The sequence below is a fragment of the Lodderomyces beijingensis genome, assembly GCF_963989305.1.
Source record: "Lodderomyces beijingensis strain CBS 14171 genome assembly, chromosome: 1".
NCBI lineage: Eukaryota > Fungi > Ascomycota > Pichiomycetes > Serinales > Debaryomycetaceae > Lodderomyces > Lodderomyces beijingensis.
The window spans coordinates 1,302,998-1,330,223 of NC_089970.1; the positions used below are offsets into that span (position 1 = coordinate 1,302,998).

The 27,226-nt window shown below is 44.0% G+C and overlaps 8 protein-coding genes across 8 annotated transcripts; all 8 read right to left on the reverse strand. All coding sequences in view use genetic code 12, as the record gives it.

The window, feature by feature from the left end:
• Positions 1-45: 45 nt before the first annotated feature.
• Positions 46-2,877, reverse strand: LODBEIA_P05390 (uncharacterized protein; the record flags this gene model as incomplete). Its single annotated transcript, XM_066975716.1, has 1 exon — positions 46-2,877. One exon carries the CDS (start codon positions 2,875-2,877, stop codon positions 46-48), a length of 2,832 nt encoding a protein of 943 aa, XP_066827477.1.
• Positions 2,878-3,373: 496 nt separating this feature from the next.
• On the reverse strand, positions 3,374-3,857 carry LODBEIA_P05400 (uncharacterized protein; the record flags this gene model as incomplete). Its single annotated transcript, XM_066975728.1, has 2 exons — positions 3,374-3,741; positions 3,851-3,857. The coding sequence occupies 2 exons, from the start codon at positions 3,855-3,857 to the stop codon at positions 3,374-3,376; spliced, it is 375 nt and encodes a 124-aa protein (XP_066827478.1).
• Positions 3,858-4,152: 295 nt separating this feature from the next.
• Positions 4,153-5,022, reverse strand: LODBEIA_P05410 (uncharacterized protein; the record flags this gene model as incomplete). Its single annotated transcript, XM_066975739.1, has 1 exon — positions 4,153-5,022. The coding sequence occupies one exon, from the start codon at positions 5,020-5,022 to the stop codon at positions 4,153-4,155; it is 870 nt and encodes a 289-aa protein (XP_066827479.1).
• A 904-nt stretch (positions 5,023-5,926) lies between these two features.
• LODBEIA_P05420 (uncharacterized protein) lies at positions 5,927-8,377 on the reverse strand (the record flags this gene model as incomplete). The annotated part of the gene is made up of 1 exon (XM_066975750.1): positions 5,927-8,377. One exon carries the CDS (start codon positions 8,375-8,377, stop codon positions 5,927-5,929), a length of 2,451 nt encoding a protein of 816 aa, XP_066827480.1.
• A 3,275-nt stretch (positions 8,378-11,652) lies between these two features.
• On the reverse strand, positions 11,653-11,919 carry LODBEIA_P05430 (uncharacterized protein; the record flags this gene model as incomplete). The annotated part of the gene is made up of 1 exon (XM_066975761.1): positions 11,653-11,919. One exon carries the CDS (start codon positions 11,917-11,919, stop codon positions 11,653-11,655), a length of 267 nt encoding a protein of 88 aa, XP_066827481.1.
• A 4,924-nt stretch (positions 11,920-16,843) lies between these two features.
• On the reverse strand, positions 16,844-17,917 carry LODBEIA_P05440 (uncharacterized protein; the record flags this gene model as incomplete). The annotated part of the gene is made up of 1 exon (XM_066975772.1): positions 16,844-17,917. The coding sequence occupies one exon, from the start codon at positions 17,915-17,917 to the stop codon at positions 16,844-16,846; it is 1,074 nt and encodes a 357-aa protein (XP_066827482.1).
• A 978-nt stretch (positions 17,918-18,895) lies between these two features.
• On the reverse strand, positions 18,896-20,278 carry LODBEIA_P05450 (uncharacterized protein; the record flags this gene model as incomplete). Its single annotated transcript, XM_066975783.1, has 1 exon — positions 18,896-20,278. One exon carries the CDS (start codon positions 20,276-20,278, stop codon positions 18,896-18,898), a length of 1,383 nt encoding a protein of 460 aa, XP_066827483.1.
• Positions 20,279-20,662: 384 nt separating this feature from the next.
• LODBEIA_P05460 (uncharacterized protein) lies at positions 20,663-27,043 on the reverse strand (the record flags this gene model as incomplete). The annotated part of the gene is made up of 1 exon (XM_066975794.1): positions 20,663-27,043. One exon carries the CDS (start codon positions 27,041-27,043, stop codon positions 20,663-20,665), a length of 6,381 nt encoding a protein of 2,126 aa, XP_066827484.1.
• Positions 27,044-27,226: the final 183 nt, after the last annotated feature.

Genomic DNA, 27,226 nt, shown 5'->3' on the forward strand with positions numbered 1-27,226 from the left:
TTTTTTTTTTTTTTTTTTTGATTTCTTAGGTTATCAATGCGGTTATCAATGCGGTTCACTCTCACTCTCTTGTTGCACATCTCCCTCGGACGGGTTGGAATCAACAAGGTATGCGTTTGCGCCGGCCCCATCGCTTTTTGCAAAAATGCTTTCGCCAGACTCCACCGATTCTGGCTCGTTGAAGTCACTTCTATCCACTTTCAAATCATCGTCGTCGTCTTTGGCCGGCACTTTCTCGGCTGGATGCTGAAAACTATCAGCCAACTCTTCGAGCACGTTTTTGCTTGTTCCTTGATCTTCTTTCTCTTTCTCCTTCTCCTCCCGTTCCACTTTACCCACTGGTATGTCTCCGGTTTCTTCCTCAATAGTGGAAGCTGCACCAACTGTTGCTGAGTTTGCTGCAGTTGTCTCTTCCTCAAGAGCCGGCTCCAGCGCTTCATACTCTTTTAGAAGAGAAGACTGGTCTTGTTCACTTTTGTCGTGGGGAAGATCTGCTCCGGTGGTGGCGACGAGCGGCTCATCTTGACTCTTCTCCGCCACCTTCTCCATCTTCTCATCGTTTGTATCTGGTGCTGAAGGGTTCGAGAATGACAACGACCACAATTTTCCTCGCTCTGCGACGCGAGAAGCCTCAAGCTCGACGTTTGAATTCTTCACGGCCTTGGGTAGTTTCTTTCCTTTAGGGCCCCTCGTTCTTTTTGCTACTTTGGGCAAACCCGTGTCAGGAACTACATCGTTTTCTCTGTCCTCCTCAGTAAGAGTCAGAGTCAGAGTCAGAGTCAGAGGCTGAAGTTGAGGCTGGGGTCTTATAACCATACCAGGAAGAGGCCTTCCTCCGATTGCAAAGGGAAACTTTAGCGAATGGGAAGGCGGACCCGAATTGTCACCGTCTTGCAAATTGCTCGCTCCGCCACCTCCGCCTGTTGTGTTGAAAAGTTGCTGTTGAAATGCGGCAATTTTGCTCGACATTTTCTTGGGTTTGGGGGGAGGAGGTTTACTTTTCGCTTTAGCTTCGAATGATCCCGGTCTCTCTGGTGTAGAAGGTTTGTTCGACGCAATATCCAGAACTTCTTTTGGTGCTGCACTGGTTGAATCGCCCAGTTTGTCTTGAGGGTCAGCTGTCAGAGTTGCTTGGACTTGATGTTTCTCATCATCAGTTGCCGTAGTCGCGTCCTTGAGCCCAGTAGTTCTTTTAATCGGTCTTCCCGGGACGACAGGCTTTATCGGGGTGGATGAAACGATTTCTTCAGTAGAACCATGGTCAAGGTCGGTTTCAGATTTATTGCTAGAAGATTCAAGTTTGGGTGACTCAACAGCCTTCTTTTCCTCTGATAGAGAGTCTTGGTCCTCAGGTGCCTTATTATTGTAGTCAAATTCCTTTCTATCTCTGGGGGGTAGCTTTTGTCTCAGCGGTCTATTTGGGATAGTAGGTCCTTTGGGAGTGGACTCACCTGTTGCATGGTTGGAATCGGAAAAACGGCTGCCTTTTGCTGCGTCCAGAATTTCCTGCCCTGAGACTTCTCCACTTTTGTCTGGAATTGGAGGGTTCTGTTCATGCGGAATTTCGTTACGGTCACCTTCAACGCAAGCATTGTTTTTCTTCTTTTCTTCCTTCTCCTTCTCCTCTTTCTCGTCCTCAGGTTTCGATGCATTTCTAAGCGGTCTGCCAGGGATAATTGGTTTGTCAGGCAAAGATTCAGCAACGTCGGCGGTTTCGCTGGCAGCATCACCAGCATCCAGGCTGGGAACTTGCTCAGGGTTAGCGTTCTTTTTCGAGCTCAAAGAGCTGCCTTCAACGTCGGAACCACCAATTGGACGCTTTTTTTGCTCGCTTGATCCCAAATTTTTCATCATGGGTCTCTTAGGTACGGTAGGTTCAGCTTGAGTAACCACACTTGTCTTTTGCGAACCAGTCACCGGTTTACTCGTCGTTCCTGTGTCCAGAGTACTCAAATTTTGGTCTTTATCTTGCGCATTTTGCGTTGCGTTGTCAATAGCACCGCTTTTACATGCAACTTTTCCATCAGAAGCATCACCGGTAGCAGGACTGTCAGAAGTAGACTTTGCCACCTCCGGAGTTTCTGAGCCTGTCGAAATGGAAGCTATTTTTTTGGAAGGACGTGACGGAATAAATGGTTTCTTAGCGGAAAGCGGACTTTCCGCTTCCCTTTCAGGCAATTTTTCTTCAACTTTAGTTTCATCAAGAGCAGAGTCTGACGCTGCCTTCTCGTGCGGATCAAGCTCAGCAGATTCGTCTTCTGCACTGTACAATTCCAATAGGTCATATTCACTCGTTTTCTCCAGAGGGACCGCTTGTTCATTTCGAGATGAGGCCGCCTCAGTAGGGGACTCTTGGCTTGGCGCGTGGTTCGCGTCACTGCTGCTCACGATATGTTCTCGATCTTGTTTTTCCTGGATCGTCTCCATGTCGTCATCAAAACACGAATTGTCATCTTGCGGTACACTGTCCTCGACGTCGTATTTGAAGGTCGCCTTCGTGGTGGAGTTTCCTGGAGTTTTTTCCCCGTCTCCGTCTCCGTCTCCACCACTATACAGCTCTCTTCCAATTGACTTCAATTCGATATCGTCTGCTTCGTTTTCGGTTTCGGTTTCAGTGGATGTAGCGACCGGTGCTTCCGTGAAATCGATTTCACCACGGCTATCCCTTTCGCTTGTTACATTGGCAGCCCCCGGCACGCGTTCTTCCAATCTCAAGTCTTCTATCTTGGTTGATCCGTCAACTAGCTTCTCCTTCTTGCTGGAGCCCACCGTCGAATTAGAATTGCTGCCATGGTTGTGCGGGATCACAGGCAGGTTTCTAGCTGATTTCTTCGTTGGCCTTCGAGGTATCAGTGGGGTGTTGTTCGACGAGCCCATCTCCTTGCTCTCAGATAATTGAATTTTTGCAATTGCAAACTACTGGGAAAGTGATTGATTTGTTGGAACTTTGTCGACTAATTTCCTGCAAAATTGTGGTAGTCGAGGGAATCGCACAAGGGAGAGAGAAGTAAAGCTCTCGAAATTTATATGATGTTTCGTAGTATCTACGTAGTACGCAGTGTGTCTGTCCCCTTCCCCACGCCCACCGCTTCCACCACTTCCACCACCAAGTCTAATACGACGCCGTTGTGGCTGCATCGATCCTTCCTAAAACTCGGCCATTGTTTGCGGCTTTCGACTAAATTTTCAACAGTTTACATCTTTTCAGAGATCAAATCACCGCCATCAATCACTTGTCGCAAAAAAGCCCACGGGCAATGACTCTACAAACCTTCATGTTCTCTTTGTTCTTTTTCTTCCAAAAAAAAAAAAAAAAAGGGATTTCAAGACTAGCTATTTGTTGCATATAACATTACTCCAAAAAACTATAGCCTCAAGAATAGTTCAATCTAAAGATATCATTAAACACGTAGTAAGAAGAACCTTCGGGAATCAAGTGAAACACTTGCGAGTAACGTTGGGCATTCTGTTCCTCGTCAATGAGCAACTCACCAGTAACCATAACCAAGATATCTCCATTAGGCGAGGCGGGTTGTGCGTCCAAAGTTGAAATTCTATGAGCAACTTTTTGAAAAGGTAACGAAGCCAATTTCTCCACGATATCTCTAGCACCTTGCAATTGAGACGTCTCAAACGTTAACATGGACTCGGACCTGTACAAATTACCCAACTGTGATCTATCGGTGTCGAATTGGTTGTAGTAGAACTTGCAAAACTCAGTTGCAACTGCATTAAAGTCGGCTTCAACACTGTTAGTAAATCTTGTTTTTGTTTTCTCCTTTTCGCAATGATCTCTTTCCTATTCCAGACCTGAAACAGGATGGACATTCAAAGAAGGCTGTTGACATACTAGACATCCTTGTACTATTTTAGTTAATGTGCAAGGATAGGAGGCGGAAGCGGCGGGGCACTGGGGTGTGTGTTTCAAAGAAAGAAATGAGGTTTTTGGACGACAGGTAAGGTGTTGCCCATCAACTGGACTGACTTGGCCCAAAAATCTAATTCATTTTACGGTTTTGATTCTCAAGGAGGCAGTGGAAAAAAACCAAAAGTGCAAGCAAGATCCAAATCACCCTTTTACACGACCTCAGATCAGATCCACATCTATTTGCGCCGAATTCATCCATTATATATATATATACTCTTACTTGATCATACTAGCTGAGAGTAATCCTTCAATATACCTTTCATGTGGGTATTGGTGATCTTGCCTCTGCGTGCTTTCTTCTGCTTCTTTTCCTGCTGCTGTGGCTTCTTCGCTAGCAAAGAAGGGTCTGCGCCAGTGGGCTTCAAGCCCTGGTCAATCAATTTCTGGTATAGCTCATCGGGCTCGGGCAATTTCACGGCGACCCACATTTCCTTGAACTCGTCGCTCACGGACCCGAGCTCACTGCCAGCGTTGGCCCATACCAATCGAGGTGCGTTTTCCTTTTTGTTGCGAAGCACCAAGATTTTGTGATCTGCTTCAAGTTCGTCTATTGCCTGGAGACAACCTGCCCAGCCGTCTTTTATCTCCTTAACAGATATGCCCTTGGACGTGGTTTGCTTGCGCAAGAATTCAAGCAAATCGTCTGTCGATTTAATGTTGTGGAGTGATACGTACTCAAACGTCTTTTTAGAGTCGTCATACTTGACCCGGTCTATTTCTCTCAAGAGCGGGAACAAGGTGTTTCCAATATCAAACGATAACGAGCTTTGCAACTGGTGGATGCTAACGGGGCGGTCTTGCTCCTTGATGTACTCCACTGCTAGATGTAGCTGTGTGGACAAGTGGGAGCCTGAAAAACCCGAACCGTCGCCGAATGTGGTTTTCTGTTTTTTGAAGAGCTCAGTCATCGAGTCGGTTGGTGTCGGCCGCTTGGCTTCGCTTCTGCTTGTATCATACTTGGACCTGCCTGGTGATACTTGAGATGCAAGCGGAGACAGCGGTTTGGCTACAGTGGGTTTCCTTGCAACAGCCACAGAGGGTCCGCTTTTTATCTTGTTTTTGAAAGCAGATAGTTGAGCCGATAAATCAGACATCTTGTGAGTATGCGTGTGTCTGTGTGTGTATCTAAAGCGGGGGGGGGGGTGAATTAGGTGGTCTTGTTGAACAGGGGGGGTAAGGAGGAGCTTTCAACTTGAAGGCTGATGACAAACGCTGGACCAACGTCTAGCATTCATTTTCAAATGAGAATTTATCGTGCAAACATCACCTCGCCAACGCGCTACCAAGCCTCTTCCTCCCACCATAGTGCAATTTTTTCAACTTGAAATGCTCTGAACATCCAAAGAAACTTCCTTCTTTTTTTTTTCTTTTCTTCCTTCATTTTTGCTTCTTTTCGAAGCAAAGGTTGACCAAACCGCAAAAACACCCCCTCAACACTAGCGTTAACGGTATTTGGGCCAGTGTAGAGCTCGCGTGGGTGTGTTTGGTTTACCAAAATTGAAGAGTATTTGTTCATGGGAGCAGTCTCGTGATCGAATCCCAGCTTTAAAACCATTGCGATTCGAGGTCGCCCCTAGTTTCGATTAGGTCTGGCTGATCCATGAAATTGTGATGACCTGATGCCTGGAACATTTTTCTTGTGCCTTTTTTTTTTTTTTTGTTTTTGTTGTTTTTGCCAGAATTTTACCATCTACCCTAGGAGAGGAAAAAGAAAGGGATTGAGACCTAAATGGGAACAAGCAGAGAACTCACCATGATCGTTAATACGACAAAACAACAAGATTTGGCTTCTAGAGGTTCCTTTTTTTGGGATCCAGGGCCCGGGTTCCGAGAGAAGGAGTCCGCTTGATAGCATTTGTGAGTGTATGTGTGCTGTTCCAGCCGTTGCTGTGCATTTAAGCCTCCACCGCATACAAACCACACACATTGAGGAAGGTTGTCTTTGAAAAAAAAATTTATTTCTCATTTTTTTTGCAACTTTTTTTTTTTTCAAACTATTTATGCTAAGTAATTTTCGCCAATCCTGCCTCTCCTCCTGCTTTCGCGTCGCATGTAGTCCTCCTGTGGAGTGACCAAGTCGTTTCTGATGATTCTGCTGGCCAATTTACACCCTTCCATCGTCCGCAAATCAATCTTTTGAGCCCATAAAAGGTTCTTGTACATGCCAGAGTCGGTAAAGTCAATCACCAAGTCTTGCTTGTATCGAATTGGCTGCTCACACTGCTCAAGAGACTCAAACTCTGATTCATCGTCCAGGTCTTCATCTGCCTCTGAAAAGTCCGATTGATCGTAGTATCCATAGGGGACTAGTGCTTGCGACCTGGTCGTCAAAAGCCTTTTAAGAAACTTCTCAACCAAAGGGCGATTGAGCCAAATCATCGACGAGAGGTTGAGGTATTTCAAATTGCCGGCAATGTCTGCATTTAAAGCAAAGGGGCTTTGGATGGTGTTGTATGACACTTGGCGTTTCCCGTGAACTCTTCTTATTGCAGCCAATACTTCCTTTTCGTCAATCTTCTTCAAATACGCATTATTAATTGATTTTAAATTCAAATCTGAAAGGTAAACCCTGCCGTCCCCCTTTTTCAAATAGGAAATGTCTGCCACAGTAGATGGTAGTGGCGGAAGCAAGCTATTGTATTTCCTCATGGGTTTAGAAAAAGTGGTCACCGAGTAGATAGATGACGCCGTCGACATTGTCGGCGGCGCAGACTTGAAAAAGATGCCCAGAAAATGGTTCCGAAACTCACTGTTATCTTTCAGACTAGCATTTTCAAAAGACAAGGCATCCTCGTATCCGTCAAATCTTATGCAATCATCAATCCTTTGGAGGAGATCCTTGGGGTAGTTATTTAGCAAATCGAAATTCTGGTACTTTGGCACCGACTTTCTATTTATTTCGTAATCGGCAGACAAGGACAAGTTGCCAAAGTCAAGGCTGATGACGTTGGGACACAAGTTTACAATGTGCAACACGTACCCAACCGGCACATCTTTTGAAGTGGAGTAGTTGAGCAAAAATTTGTTGATTAATGGGTGCGGTGACGAGTATCTAGACGAGCCTGCTTCATTGACTTGTAGTTTCAAATACTCGAACCGGGGAGCCTTCTTCTGGGTGTTGTTATTGTGTCTGCTGAGGCCGCTTAGCGACCTGCTTCTTTTCCTGCTTTTGAAATACTTGAATGGTTTGGAGAATCTCTTTGACGACGAGGATTTCTGCGAGGAATTGGATTTGCTGGAAAGAACCAGCACTTGCGAGTTGGATGCAATTTTAGTCAAAGCGCTCGTTGGAACAGGGTGGACTGTATAAAGGGGATTATTCTTGTACTTCCAGTCCCTCCAGCCTGCCAAGACTTTGGCATCACCACTGGCGTTGCTGCTGCTCATCAAGATTTGACTGTTGAGACGGTTATTGACTTGGTTATTATTGTGGTCATTATTGTGGTTATTATTGGCTTCATTTGCAATTTCTTCCTCCATTTCAATAATTTGGTTGTCGTCATCAAGTGCATCCTCATCAAAGCCAGGCTTAATGTTGGAAAGGTCAATTGTCTTTACGTACTGGCCAACTTCTGGATTCAACCTCAAAATCGTGATAAACTGGGCAAGTCTGTATGTCGAAGTGAGCGATATGTTTTCATAATAATATGGTTTCGATAAATAATAAAACAATTTACAAGTGAATAGGCAGTTCCTGTAGTATTCCTTAGCATCGACAAAGTCAAAAATGTGGTCCAAAATCTCAAGAGGCAACTCTTTGATGTTGCTGATTTTCCTGGGCTGATTGGAATTGAGTAGAATGGTACTTGAGCGAGAGACCGAGCCCCCATGATTACCGGTAGAGTGGCAATTTGGTGAATTCGAAAGCAAATTACCGTTGCTTATCCTCAAGGATATTGTTCTTCCCACGTCATTTAACAAGGACCTATACTTCATTTTCAAATTTGTAGAAGATGCCGAGTTAGGGCATGTTGGATTTTCTGGCTCAAAAGTAGAAAAAGCTGAACCTGAAGAGGGCGGCCCAGCTTGGTGGTCAACCGAGCCAGCTTGAGTGGATAATTCAGTTTCTCCAAGCAAAGAAGAAGGGGTAAAGTCTTGTCCTTGTCGCCGCAGCTGACTTTCCGACTGGCCTTGCTGTTGCTGTTGCTGTTGTGGTGGTTGTGGTGTTGGTTGATTGCGGTTGTGGTTGTGATGGCGATGGGAAAATGCCGCGTGGGCAGACGAGTTTGAATTTGACCGCCCAAAACCAAATGACCTGTTCATAAAACTATTCCGTTTCAAGCTGGTGTTGTTTTTACTACTTTTAAAAATCAAATGTAGCGAGTTCAAGTCATTTTGGCTCAACGGTATCAACTTGTGAGTTCTATAATCGTATCTCGCATTGGGATTCAATAGAGATCGATAAGGTGGTAGATGGTTATGAAAATCAATTGATTCGGTTCTGATCATAATTCACCGGGGCGTATTGAGATTTGTCTCGAGAATAAAGTCAATGGGGAGCCAGATTTTGATTTCTAGATGCAACAAGACAAGCCCCAAGTGGAATAATCAATCCTGCGGTTTTCTGAAACTATTCCCCTCCGATATCCTCCACTTCTTAGAAACAGACAAACAATTATACTCTTCTATCCTGAACCCAACAAGTGCAACAACTTTCAATGTATTGGTGTTTTGTTTAGCAACAAGTGTGCCACAGTGGTTTTCCTCGGTCCCTCCCCGGATAAAAACAACAAGCTTGAGAGGTGGTGGCAGTAAAGACTCGAGCAGTAAGACCCTTTTTTTTTTTCTTTTTTGTTTTTTTTTGTTTTGACAGTGACGGTGACTAATCAAAGCTTGTATTCAGTGCAACTGTTAGGAAGGTTGGTATAGTGACTGGAAGAAACTGAGTTGTTTATATATATACATATACAAATGTATGTATGTACACTGTAGTAATAATAGTAAGGACGATGATAACAAGTGAGATAATCACTAACTAGGGTGGTGCGGCTTTTGTACAATTTAATTTAAATTTTTATTACGATTCTTTTTTATTTTTTCTTTTTATTTTTTTCGATCTTTTTAAAGTATAACCAATACAGCCGGAACGGTAATAGTAACATTAATAGTATCGAGGCGACTAGGGCAACTAGGGCGTTTAGGGGACGATTAGTGGAGGGAAAGGCGACGAGGGAGCGACGATTGAGCAGCCCGGGGGGGGGGGGGACAGAAGGGAAGGAAATGCTTCACAATTTCATGGTATTTAAAGGACCCCGACTCTTGAAATTTACCAAAAAAAAAAAAAAATCAAAAAAAAAAATAAATTTTGAAGCTCGATCGGTTCTTGCTGCTGGTCTATTCCACTCTAAACACCGCCTACTTGCCCCCCCTTTTTCCGCCCACTTTGTTCCCGAGAGACTGCCTTTCATCTTGTTAGAAAAGGTCTCTTATTCTGTGATTCTATCTCAGTGTGGTTCTTCCGCCAAAAATGTGGGAGTAGCAACAACAACAGCAACAACAAGAACAAGAACAGCAGCAGCAAGTACTATTGCCTTCCCCGCGCTGTCAAAAGTGGGAGAGGGAGAGAGACGCCAGAGGTATCTTTCGACGGAATTCAAGTGTCGTGTTTTGTTTTGTATTGTCTTGTCTCTTATCTTGCGACATTGTAAAACCCCTGCTTCTATCGCCACTACTACTACTGCTAAGCTCACGCTCTTGAAACATCCTCTCGACTTCTGACTCAAAGTAGCAATTCCATAAAAGCTTGTTGGATGAACCGACGATACACCTGGCAGGCTGGGGTCCCTCTCCCCCTCTCCCCCTATATACTAAAAAGAATACTCAGGGGTTCTAGCCTTTAATTTGCTACTTGCCACTTTCTAATATGCTTGACGCTGTTTCACTATGCACAACAGCTTCTTCATATGACACACACACATACACACACGCAAACACGCACACAACACACTCGTTTGCAGTGAAAGAAAAAGAGCAACAGGACGCAACAAGTTTAGCGGTTCAAAATCGAACGACTAAACGCCTGTTTACTCCACGATGCAGACCTGTTTGTTTCTCGGGGAAGGTTTGCAAGTGCAAGTAAGGTTGAAATTTGCCAATCTCAACATGAGAATACACCAGAGAACTGTAATATCGAGGCATTGCTGACGGGATAATAATGTGTCAAATGCATGGTCTCTACAGTCATACGGTGACAGACTTGACTTGACAAAAGACAATCATCAAAAAAAGCAAAAAAAAAAAAAAAAAGCCAGGATTCGCAGCAACAGTGATGAAGACAATTGCAACATCTCTCGCAACTCTCAGTTGTTCTTTGCTAGCTTCTCCCTCCCATGTATGTGTATGTGTATGTCTCTCTCTCTCTCTTAACAGCCTGATAATCTCTTTTCCTCCTTCCGTGGCTACATGTTTTTCTTCTTTTTGTTTTTCGTTTTTTTTCTTCTTCTTTTTGGTTAATTACGTGCATTATTTGCATTTTTCCGGTTAAGAACCCCCGCTTCAAAAACAATCTCTATCTCGCAGGCTTCGATTTCTTCTCCAAATTTGCTATTTCATAAGGATTGCTCCGTTCTGGCTGTCTCGTCTCGTGACGATTCTTTTTTCTTTTTTCCTTTTTTTTATTTTTTTTTTTGGTTTTCTCGGTAGATAATCCCTTCATGACAGTTATATTGTCCTTTGAGATTAGCCAACCCCTTTTCCTCCTCTATGCCTTGTATCGATGTTCATCCTAAATTTACATCGGATTGGGAAACATCGAAATCAAAATATGAAAATTTGAAAATATTGGATTATCTTGGTTACGAACTCCCCTCCCCCTTTCCCCCCCCTCGGCTGTACAAAAAAAGGTAGGGAAAAAAAAAGTACAAAACAAGAACAAAAAGTTACCACCTGCTCTCCCCTATTTCTCGCGAGAAGAAGCCCCGTTTCATGAACCAGTCTACTATGGAAAACCGCCAGCAAAAATCATCAATGTAAAAACTCTAGCTCATGTCGAGAGTAAAATTTTAGGAGCAGGAGGTTTTGCTGACTGCACCCGTTTGGCCCACGTTCTCTCCGAACTTGTTCCCAGTTCCATTATCCGACACATATATATTAAACGAAATGGAAATGAAATTGAGTCACGGGGTAACACACTTGAAGAAGAAGAAGAAAAAGAAGAACAACTTGCTCTACTTTAATTCCAGCTGGGGGACCCCCACATATACTTTTATTTATGCATTATGTTTGCTTCTATACTCTCCTCAGAAACAAAAATTGAAAAAAACAAAAAAAGCCCATGGCTAGAGTTGAGGGAAGCCAAGAAGAGCTAAGAGGAGTGGAGGGGAGTGGGTCTAGCTTCCTTTGAACAGGTCTTGACTCTCTGTGCCCCCTTGGACAGTAACGCTTCGCCCTTGATATCGCACGCCCATTTTCCTTCTCCTTCCCCTCCCTCCTCCTTTTACTCTGCCTTTTTACGTGACAAGGAGGAGAAAAAAAAAGTCTCTTTTCTCTCGGTGTATTTAAACTCGTTAGATCTTGAAGTTTCTTGCAGCCAAAAAACGCACTGTGACTCGTATCTCAACCACTTGCCAATGCAGCAAATCCTCCCTGAATAGAGACAAGACTACCACATCCAAGCGGGTGTTATAGCAAAATTTGTAAAAGTACGTGTTCATATTCTTTTTGAGAAAAAAAAAAAAGGAACTAAAGCGATGGCAAAGTGAGGATGCCAACGGGCGGCATTATTCTCACTTCTGCCACATCATACGCTCTAAGCAGATGTTTCGCAACATGCCATCATGACCACTAATGAATGAATCGCGCACTGGATTCCTTTCGAGATCAACCGGTTCACCTCTAGCTTCAGCGGTTTTGTTCCTATTTTCAGTGGAGGAGATTCTGAGTGGTACCCATTCATCTTCAGAGTCGGCCGCTTCTATTGTTCTTTTGGCAATTAGCAAGCTGCTCTTTCTGGGACTTGGGTCTGGAATAGGTCCCCTCTTTGCTTTTATCATTGTGGTCGGCAATGAGCAAATCGGGCGAATTGAACAGAGCGTCTGGTGCAGAGTTCTCGGTTTGTGCCAAATGGTGGTGTTGGCTGCTGTGATTTGGTAGAGACTCCCCCTTTTTTTTATACTGTTTGAGAGAAATCCCCAGTGAACTGTGAAAGGTCCAAGTCTTTGGGCTCTTCAAAATGACAGGGCTCATTTTCTAGCTCGGCAAGTATACCAAATGTGGTATTGGCGGCTTTAAGTTGTGGTGAGCCTTTCTTTTTTGGGAATTTCAAGTTTTGGCGTGTCATGTCCGAATGCTGTATAACTAGCCAAATGTTGTTGTTGCTGGGGCTCGTCGCTGTTGTTGCAGCAAATACTTAGCAATTCCGCGTCTCCTTCTTCTTCCTCAACCTCTCTAGCAAGATGCTTTTTGGGTTGTCTTAACCTGCGGAGGATTATGTCTTCCAAGCTTTGCGAGAAAGACTCCAATGCCGGACCATCGGAATAGCAACTAGATGATGTTTGAAGTCACGTGGCTCATAAGCCTCGTGATTGTCCAGATTGGCAATGTTTGTCTCAGCAGGTCTAGGTTGAGGTTGGATTACAGCGGATTCAGCAAATGCAGCCAATGCGGTGGGTTCGGCATATTCAGCGTACTCAGCGGGTTCATTCAAGTTAGCGGCATTTCCAGCAACTGGTGAACATTTATTTTCTTGGTGTGATGCAGATGAAGCTTCATTATCACCAGCAACTAGTTTCAGTTGGTCACTTGTATCTATTGTTGATGTTAATGAAGCATCATCTGCATCAAATCAAGAGAAGGAATGCTCATCAATCGATGAAAAGCTTAAGCAGCTTTTCAAAAATAAAGAAAACAAAAACCAAGGATGCTTTCTCAGCATCAAAAGAAGAAAGAGATTGCTCACCAGTCGGTCAGCATATCTCGAAAAGGGAAAAGTTCAAAAAAGTTTTCCATATGAAAAAAAGTACGACCATTGATGCTTTACCAGCATCAAAATGAAAAATATAAATGCCCACCAGTTGGTAAAATTGCTGCTAACTTGAATCAACCCGCTGAATATGCTGCTAACTTGGATGAGCCGGCTGCATACGCTGAAGCAGCCGAACCCTCCGCATTTGCTGAACCCGCTAGAGAAGTTGAGGAAGAACAAGGGTTCACGGAGGAGCTCAGTATTTGCAGCAACAATAGCGGTTCATTGAATGAGTGTGTCAACTCATCCCTCCACCGCCAGCAAATCTATTCGTCACAGCTTTTCAAACAAAAAAGAAAAAAACAATGCAAACCTACCCGGCACAATGTCTGTCAAAAAAGGAGAGAAAAAAAAATGATCCAAATGTGTATGATCATCGTTTGGGAAGAAATCGATAGTATTTTCGGTATAGTTTACGCGAAAAAAAAGAGGAAAACCTTGGAAAATAGTCGCGACGATGCTCAACATGATTGCGCTTTTGGGTTGTAACAGAAGCGAAGGCACTCGTGACACTCACACCAACTTTTCCTTTCGTCTTGAGAGAAATGCGTGATTCGTGACAAAGTCGCATACTCATTTTATACTCATCATACAAATTGTTTTGTAGCTTCGAATCATGCAACGGCTTGCAGGCTCAACTAGATTCAATCGGCCACGGGAGCCGGCGAGAATATCCACATCCAGTCAGCCGACTGGACTCGACAGCAGCACCACTTCTATATCGTTGCAATTGGATGTATTGAGGGAAGCGCGTCAGGGTCCTGGATTGATTGAGCCATTCACTACTTGAACCAGTTATCTCTGACTTCTGGGTGCTGTGCAGCTCTGGTGCACTCTTCATGTAGAGGCCACATGATGTAGTAGATGCTACCAACTGTGAAATGATGCAAGACATTTTTTTTACGCGAATGCTGCTTGGGGGGTGGAAATGAGCATACTGAAATATATGAAATGGCTGCAAAAAAACCACATGTATTCTGCTCCTGCTTGTTTTCACCCCCAAGCAGCATACGCAAATAAATGAAATGGTTTGCAAATTAACAATATAAAAGAACAACCTTTGGGACCCATTTTCAATTCCACCAACTGGATCCTTTTTATTTCCCTTCTCCTTTTCCTTCTTCAACAATCAATTAAATTTTTTACTGCATTTCAAATATCAAGATGCAAAGAATCACTCAAACTCCAAGTCTTCGATGCCTCATCAGCATCACCAAATGATACTAAATGTTCGCCAGTTGGCGAACATACTTCCAAGAGGGACAAGCTGAAGAAACTTTTCCAATTCAAAAAATCAACAACAGAAACAAAGTGCCCATCAATCGATAGACAGAAACATGAATAGGGCAGCCAAACCAGAAGGCCGAAAAAGAAAAAAAAACAGGGCAGCTAAACCAGAAGGCCAGAAGTAGGGCAGCTAAATCAGAAGACGACCAGGGACAGAGCAGCTAAACCGGAGAGCCAAAAAAAAAGGGGGAGAGAAAGGAAGGGGAAAGGTGGCGAGCCCGACCAGAAAGCCAACACAGAGAGGGAGCAGCTTAACCGGAAGACGAACAGGAATGAAAAAAAAAAAAAACCCAGCCAGGAATAGTGCAGTGAGGCCAAACAAACAGACCCGTAAAGCAGATGAAAAATGAGCCAGCCTCAACAGCTCAACAATTCTCTGCAGGGCCAATGGTTTACCTGCACACTTGAAGGATGGCATAGGGTTGTTGAAGAAAAAAATGTTTGTCGGATGGGATAGGGCTGCATGTACATAGGGCTGGATGGTCATGGCTGGGCAAGGAGAGTGGGGGGAAGGAGAGGGAGAATGGCTCGATGATGGGATACGGCTGCACCAACTATGGCTGGACGGGATAAAGCTGCACCAACTATGGCTGGACGTGATAAGGCTGCATCGAAAAATATCGGCTGGATGGTTTAAGGCTTCATTGAAATATGGCTTAATGGTTATGGCTCGGTGGGTGATATGGCTGGCTTTGGCTGAGTGGGGGAGGGGGTGCTGCTGACTGCTGAAAAATGAACCCACTAGATTTTCAATCAAGATTCTTTACTTATTCATTGCTGACCACAATGACGGGTGATAGGGTCCCTTTGAAAACGACGACAGTGGTTTCATTTGTATACTTGGTGGGTCAGTGGTTTATTGCTGTTTGCTTTTGGTTTTGTCTTGAATGTCATATTTTGTTTGTTTGTTTTGTTGTGAATTACCTTGATTCTTGTAGTCTTTTGCCTTCTCTATTCTGGGATAACTGGTATTGGTCAGTACTCACTAAACACGTTCAAGTGATTTTTCGACTACCGCTGGATGCTGCCAATTCGACCCAGGCTCTGGTGGTTGCTGCGGCGTTCACACCACTCTGGTGGTTCTTCTCAATTTGAACACTCGGCTAGCTATTCGCCATTCGGAAATGAGACGCCATAACCTAGCATTCAGAATTTGAACTTCATCGGTTCAATATTGGGAAGTTTTTCACAAATGTCCTTGTGGTCGCAACGTTCATATCCGTGATGCAAAATATCCTCGCTATTATCAAACATAAAGTTACATTTACATGTAGCCGTTGAGGTTCTTTCCTTCTCCCCTCCTTCTGTTGGCGGCTTAGCTGGCCAATTCAAACCTTGTGGCGATGGCCTCCTACTCCTTATGCAACCACCTGGTTTCAAGCACTCACGCCCGGCTATCCCAACAATCAACTTTGTAATCTGACCGAGAGAAAGTCTGTTGTTGCTTTACCATTTCCATAGTATGTCACTTGAGGTTCCCCCCTTCAAAAGTGAACCCTGGCAACTCAACCCAAAGGCCAGCAGCTACCATCATTTTCCACCTCGTCGAGTAACTATGATAAGTGTGCTACCGACTTTGGCTTGTTCCACCGATTCATGTAGTAAAGTCCTTCACCTCCGAAAAAAGGGAACAAATAAAGAAGGCACCAGTAGCTTCACGTGTACATGGTTGCAACTTCCAAAAAAAAAAAACTGAGGATATCCAAATGAATCATTACGTACTTCTCCCACATGAGATTGCAACAGTGGGGGGCGTGGGGGATACGAGGCAAACGCTAGTATATGCGAACGATGGAATCCAATTAAAGTCTTTCTTCGTCGCTTCAACAAGCGTGAACGCCGTACTCTTCTGTTCCTGACTTTACTCGTGCTATAAAACCAATAGACACAGGCAACACCTACCGCACAATTTTTGCTAACCTTTTAATCCCCACCATTCTTATCCAGATGTATCATTGGCCAGCCAAGTTGATTCAGCATCGAGTACTCTCCAAGGTTTGTATGTGTTAGAGGGTCAAAAAAAAAAGAAAAACCGAGTTTTGCAGCACGAAATGGATGTGCAACTTGCGGTTTTGAAAAAAAAAAAAAAATTCCATCTCCAGCCCCAATTTAATTGTGTACTTGCCTACTGCAGCAAAAAGGGCCGGTGACTATTTTTCTCTTCTACATTATGGATCAAGAAGGAAAGGCTGGCTGGCTGCCCACCCACTGCTGAGCAAAGACGCTTTGTCCTCGTCGTGTGAAAGAAAATTAAGAAAGAAGTATTGTGCCATTGACGGGGAAATCTTGTGTCAAGTTGGCGGATAAAAAAAAAAACCCCACCACCCGTCTGGCCGCGAAAAAGAGAAGTTTGAGCAGATGTGGAGCTTGACAGTCGGTTGCTTGAATCTGCCTCTCTTCCTGCCATCAGTGTCTGCAGAGAAACACCCCCCCCTCTTTTTCTTCAAGATCTAACCCCGGTGAATATGAGCGTCTAATAAATATACAAAAAAAAAAATTCTATTCATTACTCTATGTTTTGAACCAATATTCAAATCGCGGGAAGCATGTCTTGCCCGTAAAGACACACACACTCTCTCTCTCCCATACATACGCACGCTCTCTCGCTCTCTCGCTCTCTTTCTAGAACCAGTCTTTCTCTCTTTACAATCATCTTCCCTCGTAGCTTAGCGCTTAACAGCACCAGCTCTTCTCTTGATCAAGGATAACAAAAACAAGAATAACATGTCAATTTGGTCTTTGAACATGAAGAGCAATCCTTGGACAAAGACACCTTTCAACAATTGAGGAGCAATACCTTTGTATAAGCCTCTGAATTGCTCTGTGTGCCACAAATGAGCCAATGCATCGGTGAAATGATCGAATTTAATGTCGTCTTCGTCGTCGTCTTCGTCGTGTTCACTCTTTGCCTTTTCAGCGCCCTCGCCGTCCTTGCTCTTGCTCTTGCCTTTCTTTTGAATCATTGCCTTTGAGACAATTAAAGGCTGAGTCACTATCGTAGCCAACGATTTGGCCAAGACTCCCAAGGAGAAACTCTCCAATGGGCCCAAGAACTCCTTGTTTCCGTAGATGGCTTGTTTCAATCTTTCGTACGAGCCATAGGTGATGGAAGGGTTGATGCACAAGACTAAAGAGACCCTCAATCCTCTCCAGAAACCGGTGACTCCATCTTGATCGTATATTTCCTTGGCCAATTGGAGCAAGTTCTTGTGGTGTTTATCGGTTTGTTGTTGAGTCGTAATGACACCAATGGGCATGGTGAAACATTGCGATATCGCAGCTGCCACTGCGCCAAGAAACAACTCGGTTATGGTGTTTGCTTTATGGTTGGGGACATGCTTGTACAAATTGGCGTAAACCTTCTTGACAATGGTGTACCAGTAAAAGTAGGAGAAATTCTGAGCCGCGGTTCCTACAACTGTTGACAATAACCCATGGTACCAGCCCAATATACCCTTCTTTTGATAGATTTTTCTAAGCACATCAACGGTGTTTTTGTATTTCAACTCGCCAGTCTTGGAGTCCTTTGGCGACTCTCTCAAGATTGAGTCTTCAAAATCGGATGTTTCCGATTGTGGCGGACTAGGAAGTGCGCCTTGACTCGTTGCCGGTTTCTTGTGGTGTTTTTTGACTTGTGTTTGAATAATGACTTTGCTCAAATCCAATGGGTAAACCAAAGTATTGGCAATTGCTGAAGCCAAAGCACCCGAGGCAGCTTTCTCTATAGGCGAAAGGGACATAGTTTTCTCTTTTTTTTTTTCTATATGTATATGAGCTTATGGAAACCGAAAATCGTGTATTTTACCGAGGTTGGTGGCGATTCTTTTGGTCCTGGTAGTGCTGATGATGATGATAATGATAATGAAGGCGCTTGCTGGAATACCTTGTATGCTTGATCAAATTGCAAAAAAGATTTATAAATGATCTATGATAACGTGCTTCAGTTGCCAATGGGATGAGCAAAGAAAGTAACTGAATAATATCTATTGATAATTTGTTTCTTCTTCTTCTTCTTCCTCTTCTTCAAGTTCTTCTTGTTCTAAAAGATATAAGCAAAGTAGCTAACAAGTTCTGGTTTATATTTTGTTGAGTCCCAGGACTTGCGAAACCCGCGAAAAGAAAAAAAAAAAAAAAAGCCTAACAAATGGCCCGATTGATATTGAGATAAAGACTGAGAAGAGAGGCAGAATTATACATCAGCCGGGATCCACATTCGCTAACCCGTTAGGTGCTAACAAACCGAATCAAAATTGCAGAGGAGCACAATCCATTCCGCTTCCCCCCCCGTCCTCCACTCAAGTGTCTTCTGAAAAAATAAGCCATCCAAAGCGACTTTCCCCATTTTTCTTTCGGGACGAGAGATACAAACAAAAAACATTCTCCCGTATCTCGAAACGGTTCACACAAGCACACAAGTGCCAACGATGTTGTTCTCAAGTTTGGGGTCTTGTCATTGACCTTGTGAGTTCCCATTTGAGCGGCTACTAGATTCACAGTCTGGCGGAATTTCTCCTTCTTCTTCTTCTTCTCCTCTATTGCTGGAGGTCTCTATGTTTCTTTCGCTTTTGTATAACATTTATTACTACTACGGGCATTAGCTGTATTTACCGAGGATAATTTTATCTACCCCACATTATTTTTTTCATGTTCTCCGGAGTTGAGGAACGCGGCACGTGATGTGTCACATTGCACGTGCACCATCTTTGAGGCCTCTCATATTACGTCCATTGAGTAATCAGTTTATCAACAGCACAGCTAATCAAAGTCTCTCTATTTTGGTCAACAAATCCAATGAATTCCTTGATTTTGCCATGGTTCGTCTGACTCTTGCTCTGACCTTGACCGGTATTAGTGATGTCGTCTTTCAATTCAACAGCAACATCGCCACTAACAACGTCCATACCTCTTATAACTCCATCATCCCCCATAACCCATATCCCTGAGACCTTGTTGTTGTTGTTCTTCTCAGTTCCCAATCTCCATGCAATTATAGGTTGGGAAAATTTATCCTGGGGAGACATTGTATTCAAATTCCTGATAATCTGATTCCTACGTATTTCAGTGCTGGTGCTGGTGCTGGTGACGGCGTCAAAATCTATTAGTGAAGTTATAATAACACGCATATATGGTTCGTGGGATGTAGCCACCGCCACCAAGGGAATCTCCCCGGCGTGCTCACCACTATTCCAGATTATGATTCTGCGCGGCGAAAAACTTGCAGTGGTAAACTCGGCGTCATTTATCGATATCTTGTACTTTAATTCAAACTTATTCTTCCCATCCTCCTCCTCCACCTCCCCCTCAAGTGTATACACTTCCAATAACGTATTGTCTAATTTGCCCAATAGCAAAACCAATCGATCACGATATATAGTGAGTCCAAAGCATGTGCCCTGTTGATTCAATTTCAATTCCGATACTTGCTCAACTTGCTTTTCTTTGGCTTTGACTCTACTCAACTTGAGTGAATTATTCCATGCCAACGTGACAATATAGTCCTCTTTGCCAAGGCGAATATACTGGGCATCAACAACAAATCGCGAGCCTGTAGCAAATTGAGATATACTCTCCAAACTCCTAGTACGTTTCAAATATAGCATCCCGCTCATTGCCAATAACGCAATTGTCTCTTGGTTGTCTATAATCATAACTTTCTTGATGATCTCACCAAGCTTGAACGATTTGATTTCCTCGTCGCGGCTCCTAAGCAAGACTCGACCGTCGTTGGTTGTAAAATAAACATCTCCAGTTGCAGCATCGTAAGCACTAGATAGAATCAACGCACTAATGCCATCTAGTTGACGTGGTGTATGTGGGAACGGCAGTATCCAATCTTCAAATTGGGAATCTGCAATGGCTTTCAACGCCGGTGGTAAATTTTCAGCCACCGAGTCGATGTTCGATTTGTTGAGTTCCTCTACCAACGTGTTGTAGTTTAATCTATCCTCTATTATATCTGATAATGATTCAACATTGTTGAGAAGTTTGGGCTGGATGGGTTTGCCGTGTTCTTTTTCAAATTGTGCTAAAGTTTCCCCGTATCCATTATCCTTTAAGAAATGAGCTATCAATTCATGCAGTGGCGAAATATCGCGGGGCATTTCCTTACCTTGGACCAACTGTGCTTAATTGAGAACCTCAATTGTGGACCAACTGTGGAATCTTTGCCAAAAAAAGAAAAAGAACTCCCCCCCCCCCTTGATGTCAGGGTTTGACAAGAAACCCAGATATCGGTATCTCGATGGAATTCGCGTGCGCGCATCGCATATCGAGTCGACGGGTATCGATCGGTGAAAATATAAACCACACCAAACAAAGCCCCCGACCAACAACAACAACAACAACAACAACAACCAGTACAGAAAATGATATACGAAAATATACCACCACATTCTAACATATAAAAAGAACATTCATTCATTTTTTTTTTCTTTCTTTTTTTTTTATCCTTTCCAAAACTTATATACAACATTCTAAATCATTCTCTATACCTTTTCAGCCAACTCCTCCAACAATTTGTAATTTCTTTGTTCAACTGATCCATTTCCAGGTAAGCGAGTGGCTCCCATCAAATACTCGTCAACTTCTCTGGCACACTGTCTACCTTCTTGAATACCCCAAACAACCAATGACTGGCCTCTTCTACAGTCACCAGCGGCAAACAAGTTCGAGTCGTTATCGACCTTGTAAACATTTGGATCAACTGTACTAATGGTTCCCCTCTTGGTCTTGGTCACATTCAAATTGTCCGACTCGGGACCAATGAAACCCATCGACAACAAGACCACATCCGCGGGGAAAAACTCATCGCTGCCTGGAACTTCAGCCATCTGCCATGCTCCCAGATCGGAACGTTTCCATTCGACTCTAACGGTCTTGATACCTTTGACTTTACCTTCTTCGTCGCCAACAAACTCCTTGGACAAGATGGAGTATTCTCTTGGGTCCTTGCCATAGTGTGTTGAGACCTCGGTGTGGCCATAGTCCACTCTAAAGATTCTTGGCCACTGTGGCCATGGGTTATCCTTTGGTCTGGCTGCTGGCGGATGAGGCAACAACTCAAAGTTGGTGACGGACTTGGCTCCGTGACGCGTTGAGGTACCCAAACAATCGTTACCGGTGTCACCACCTCCAATGACAACAACATTCTTTCCTTCCAACTGCTGGCGAATGTCAGCCAATTGGTCGTCCAAGAGCGCCTTTGTGTTCTTGTGCAACAATTGCATGGCAAAGTTGATGTTTTCCAACTCTCTTCCTGGGATCTTCAAGTCTCTTGGGATTGTTGAACCAACAGCAAAAACCACTGCATCAAAGCTCTCCTGCAACTCTTCAACAAGAACGTCTTCACCCACAGTAGTGTTGCAGATAAAAGTGATGCCTTCAGCTGCCAACAAATCGGTTCTCCTCTTGACGATTCCCTTGTCCAACTTCATGTTTGGAATACCGTACATCAACAAACCACCAGCTCTGTCGCTTCTTTCGTAAACCGTCACCAAGTGGCCAGCCTTGTTCAATTGATCGGCACAAGCCAAACCGGCTGGACCAGAACCAATAACAGCAACAGTTTTACCGGTTCTGGTGGCTGGTGGACAAGGCTTGATCCACCCTTGCTCAAACCCATGGTCAATAATGGCACATTCAACAGACTTGATATTGACAGGATCATCGATTATACCCAAGACACAGGCACCTTGACAGGGTGCTGGACAGATTCTCCCGGTAAATTCTGGGAAATTGTTTGTCATCAACAATCTCTGCAAAGCATCCCACCATCTGTTGTTAAAGACCAACTCGTTCCATTTTGGAATAACGTTGGAGATTGGACAACCAGTGTCCGAGGTACAGAAAGGAACACCACAATCCATGCATCTAGCCGTCTCGTATTGCAATTCATCCTTGGTCAATCTCGAGGTCATTTCTTTCCAGTCCTTGGTTCTCTCCTTGGCGTCTCTGTACTTTTCGTGTCTTCTCTTGTACTTCATAAAACCTCTAACCTTGTCCAACTTGACCACTGCCTTCTTTTCAAATTCAGTGTTGAAAATAGTGTCTTCGACATCGGCAACATTTGGCTCTTTTTCTTGGATGCGGTGAACGTGTCCCTTTTTGATCTTGTAAGCCTCGCCGTTTGTAACGTCCGACTCGGGGTCCTCCTTGATTGATTTCAAAAAAGTGCTCAACTCCTTCTTTTTGGCCTCGTCGGCAACTTGCTTTTCCTTCTCCAACACTTTTTTATAGTCGTATGGCAAGACCTTGACAAATCTTTGCAAATACCTGTTAAAGTCATTCAAGATTCTATCGGCAATCTCAGATCCCGTGTAGTGGCGATGATCTTCAATCAAGTTTCTCAAAAAGGCAATCTCCTGTGTCTCGGTAACCAGCGAGATTTCAACGTTGGACTTGTTGACCTTGTCTGTGAAATCTTGAGCCATGTCCAACACATAAGCGATACCACCGCACATACCAGAAGCAAAGTTTCTACCAGTTGGGCCAAGAATAACAACTCGTCCACCAGACATGTACTCACACCCGTGGTCACCGGTACCTTCGGCAACAATAACGGCACCAGAGTTTCTAACGGCAAAACGTTCTGCAGCAATGCCTCTAATGAAAGCCGACCCCGACGTAGCGCCAAAGAAAGCGGTGTTACCAGCAATGATTTGATCCTCAGCTTTGAATTTGGATTCTTTTGGTGGGTAGGCAATGATTCTACCACCGGACAAACCTTTACCAATGTAGTCATTTGCGTCACCTTCCAATTCCAACGTGACACCTGAAGCCAAAAAGGCTCCAAACGATTGACCTGCAGAACCAGTAACATTGACGTGGATGGTATCGTGAGGCAAGCCTTGTTCACCAAAAGTCTTGGAAACTCTGTACGACAAAGTTGTTCCCAATGAACGATCCGTGTTGACAACGTCGCAATCAATGGTCACGGGCAAACCTTTGGCCAAGGTGAGTTCAGACTCATCAATCAACTTGTTGTCAACTCTAACATGCAATCTGTGGTCCTGTTTTCTAACACAATGGGTGGCAACACCAGGTCTAATGGTGTGGGCTGGAGTAAGTATTGGCGACAAATCAATGTTTGCATTCTTGGTGTTTCTGAAATCTTCGCGAACCTTCAACTTCTCGGCACGGCCCACCATCTCAGCAATGGTTCTGAAACCCAACTTGGCCATAAATTGTCTCAAGTCGTTTGCCAAGTAGTAGAAAAAGTTGATAACGTGCTCGGGGGTACCTTCAAACTTCTTTCTCAATTCTGGGTCTTGGGTAGCAATTCCAACTGGACAAGCACCAGTGTGGCACTTTCTCATGTAAATACAACCCATGGCAATCAAGGGACTGGTTGCAAAACCCCATTCTTCGGCACCCAACAAACAAGCAATGGCGATATCTCTACCTGTTCTGATTTGACCATCGGTTTGCAAAACAACTCTTCCTCTCAAGTCGTTCAAAACCAACGTTTGGTGAGATTCAGCCAATCCCAATTCCCATGGCAAACCGGCATACTTGATGGAAGTCAACTTGGCAGCACCAGTACCACCGTCACCTCCAGAGACCAAAATGTTTTCGGAACCGGCTTTGGCAACACCTGCGGCAACAATACCGACACCAACTTCAGAAACCAACTTGACTGAAGTACGTGCTCTTGGGTTGGAACACTTCAAGTCGTACAACAACTGTTTCAAATCTTCAATGGAGTAGATATCGTGATGTGGTGGTGGAGAAATCAAACCAACACCTGGAGTAGAGTGTCTAGTCTTTCCAATCTCGGCAGACACCTTGTGGCCTGGTAACTCACCACCTTCACCTGGCTTTGCACCTTGAGCCATCTTGATTTGCAACTCATCGGCATCGGCCAAGTAGTACGAAGTGACTCCGAATCTACCAGAGGCAACTTGCTTGATAGCTGATCTCATGGTGTCGCCATTTTCACTAACCTGCGACCTAGCAGCGTCTTCACCACCTTCACCGGTGTTGGACTTGCCGCCCAATCGGTTCATAGCAACTGCCAATGTTGAGTGGGACTCCATTGAAATGGAACCATAGGACATGGCACCAGTAAAGAAACGACGAACAATCTCGGTCCATGGCTCAACTTGGTCCAATGGCACAGGTGTAGAGCCTTCAAAATCAAAATCCAACAACCCACGCAAAGTACAGTTTCGAACTGCTTCATTCTCCTTTTTACAGTATGCATCAAAAGCGCGTTCATTCTTGTTACGCACGGCATCTTGCAAAGACGCGATGGCTGCTGGGTCATTGATGTGTGCATCTCCACCGTCTCTCCAGTGGTATTCACCAGTCTCTGGTAAACCAATGGGCTTGACTGTGTCTCTGGTGGGGTAACCTCTATCGTGCAAGGTGAATGCATCTTGAGCAATGTACTCAAAGGTGACACCTTTGATTCTCGAGGCGGTACCGGCAAAGCATCGGTCAATGACTGAATTGTCGATACCAAGAGCTTCGAAAATTTGTGCACCCTTGTAGGAGGCCAAAGTGGAGATACCCATCTTTGACATCACTTTCAAGATACCAGCATCGATGGAGCTCTTGTAATTTTCAATAATCTTTTCTTCTGTCAAGCTTTCGTTTTTCAACAAACCCTGCTGTTTCATTCTCACCAAAGTCTCCATGGCCAAGTATGGGTTGATACCATCTGCACCATATCCAACCAAACAACATGCATGGTGCACTTCTTTTGCCTCCAGGGTTTCAATGATCAAGGCAACCTTGGAACGTTGCTTTTGCCTAACGAGATGGTGATGAACTGCACCCACGGCAATCAAAGCTGAGATTGGTAACCTCTCGGCGTTGGTAGAGACATCACTCAAGATAATGACTTGGTTGTCGTCGGCAATAGCCTTTGAAGCAGCTTGACAAATTCTGTCAATGGTGTTGATGTATCCTTGAATACCTTCAGTTTTCTCAAAAGTGATGTCAATGTTGGCAACTGACCATTTAGGGTAAACTTTTTGCATATTCTTGATGGCCAACAATTCCGAGTTGTCCAAGATTGGAGACTTCAAGAGAAGCCTGTTCAACTGGTCTGGTTTCATTTCCAAAAGATTACCTTGTGGACCAACATAACATTCCAAGGACATGACAATCTTTTCTCTAATAGGGTCAATAGGAGGGTTTGTAACTTGAGCAAACAATTGGCGGAAATACTCATAGAGCAATTTTGGCTGCTCCGAAATACAAGCCAAGGCATTATCGTTACCCATGGAACCCAAGGCCTCATTCCCCTCAGCCATTGGTGCCAACACAAACAAGATTTGTTCGTGTGAGTATCCAGAAGCAACCAATCTAGGATCGGTTTGAATGGTCAAAGTCGAGTCCACCGGTGCCGAGTTCAAATCCACCGATCTCGACTTTAACTTTTCAGTCAAATCATGCAAAGTAATCATGTTGGCCAAGACCCAGCTCTTAAAGTCAAATTTAGAAGACACTTTATTTTTCAACTCCCTGTCATCAACAATTCTTCCTTCCTTGGTGTCAACTAGCAACATTCTACCTGGTTGCAATCTGCCCTTTTGCAAAACTTTTTCAGGTTCAATCTCAATAACACCAACTTCGGAAGCACAAATCATTCTGTCATCGTCGGTGACATAGTATCTACATGGTCTCAACCCATTACGATCCAAGTTAGCCCCGCAGTACCTGTCATCGGCAAATGTAAACAACGCAGGTCCATCCCAGGGCTCCATCAAGCAGGCAGCCCATTCGTAAAATGCCTTCTTTTTGGGGTCAATGTATTCGTCGCTTTGCCAGGCTTCTGGAATCATCATCATCACAGCCTCGGGCAAAGAAACGACACCATTAACAACCAACAACTCCAAGACATTGTCAAATGCGGCAGAGTCGGACCCGCCTTCTTCAATGATGGGGAACAATTTATCCATTTCGTCGCCAAACAACTTGGACTTCATCACACCTTCTTTGGCCCTCATCCAATTCTTGTTACCCCTCAAGGTGTTGATCTCACCATTGTGGGCAGCCAATCTCAAAGGCTGGGCTCTGTCCCATGAAGGAAAAGTGTTTGTTGAGAATCTCGAGTGGACCAATGCAAAATGGGACTCGTACTCCGCGTTGACCAAATCGTGGTAGTAAGCGTAAACTTGGTTTGGAGCCAATTGACCTTTGTAAACAATAGTCTTTGAAGAAAGCGAACAAATGTAGAACCAATTATGTAAGCCAATTGTGTGGGAAGCTTGTTTTCTCAAAATGAACAATTTTTTTTCAAAATCTTGTTGAAACTTGGAGTTGAACTCTTCTTCGGACAAGTCCAAGCCGATAATGTCTTTCAAGACCACTGCTGGTTGCAAAATATAAGGTTCTCTCGATAATGCCGCTGGTCCCAAGATTGAAGAATCGTGAGGAACTTTTCTCCAGCCAAGGACTTTCAAGTCCAACGAGTCGGCAATGCTTTCAAAAGTCTTTCTCGACTTTTCAAACACAACATCATCCTTTTTGAAAAATAAATTACCTACACCATACTGGCCTTTCTTGGGCAACTCGACATTGCAGTGGTATTGAAATTCTCTCTTGAGGAATTTGTGAGGGATAGAACTTAATAAACCAGCACCATCACCATCTTTTGGATTCAACTCGCCGCCTCGATGCGTCATGTTGCACAACAAGTTCTTCGCGTCAGAAACGATTTTATGAGATGGTGAGCCTTTTAAATGGCAAGTGAAACCAACACCACAAGCATCTTTTTCCAACTCGGGGTTATACAACCCCTTGGCTACAGGCAACGAAGCAGCCCACGACTTGTTTTCCGGTACTTCATCGTATTGATAGATATTAGTTTGGTTGAATTCAGTTTGAGGTAAATATGATGGCGTTGAAGTTGTCGTCATTTATGAATATTTAGATGGATTTTTTCTCTTGACTCTTAGATAACAACAACAAAAACAACGGCTATAATGATGAAATCAAGGCAAGGGGGAAAAAAAAACGTGAATAATTTTATGAAGTAATTGAGGAACTGAAGCTGCAGTGCAGACACAACGTTCGTTTCAAAAGTGAAAATGCTTCCAACG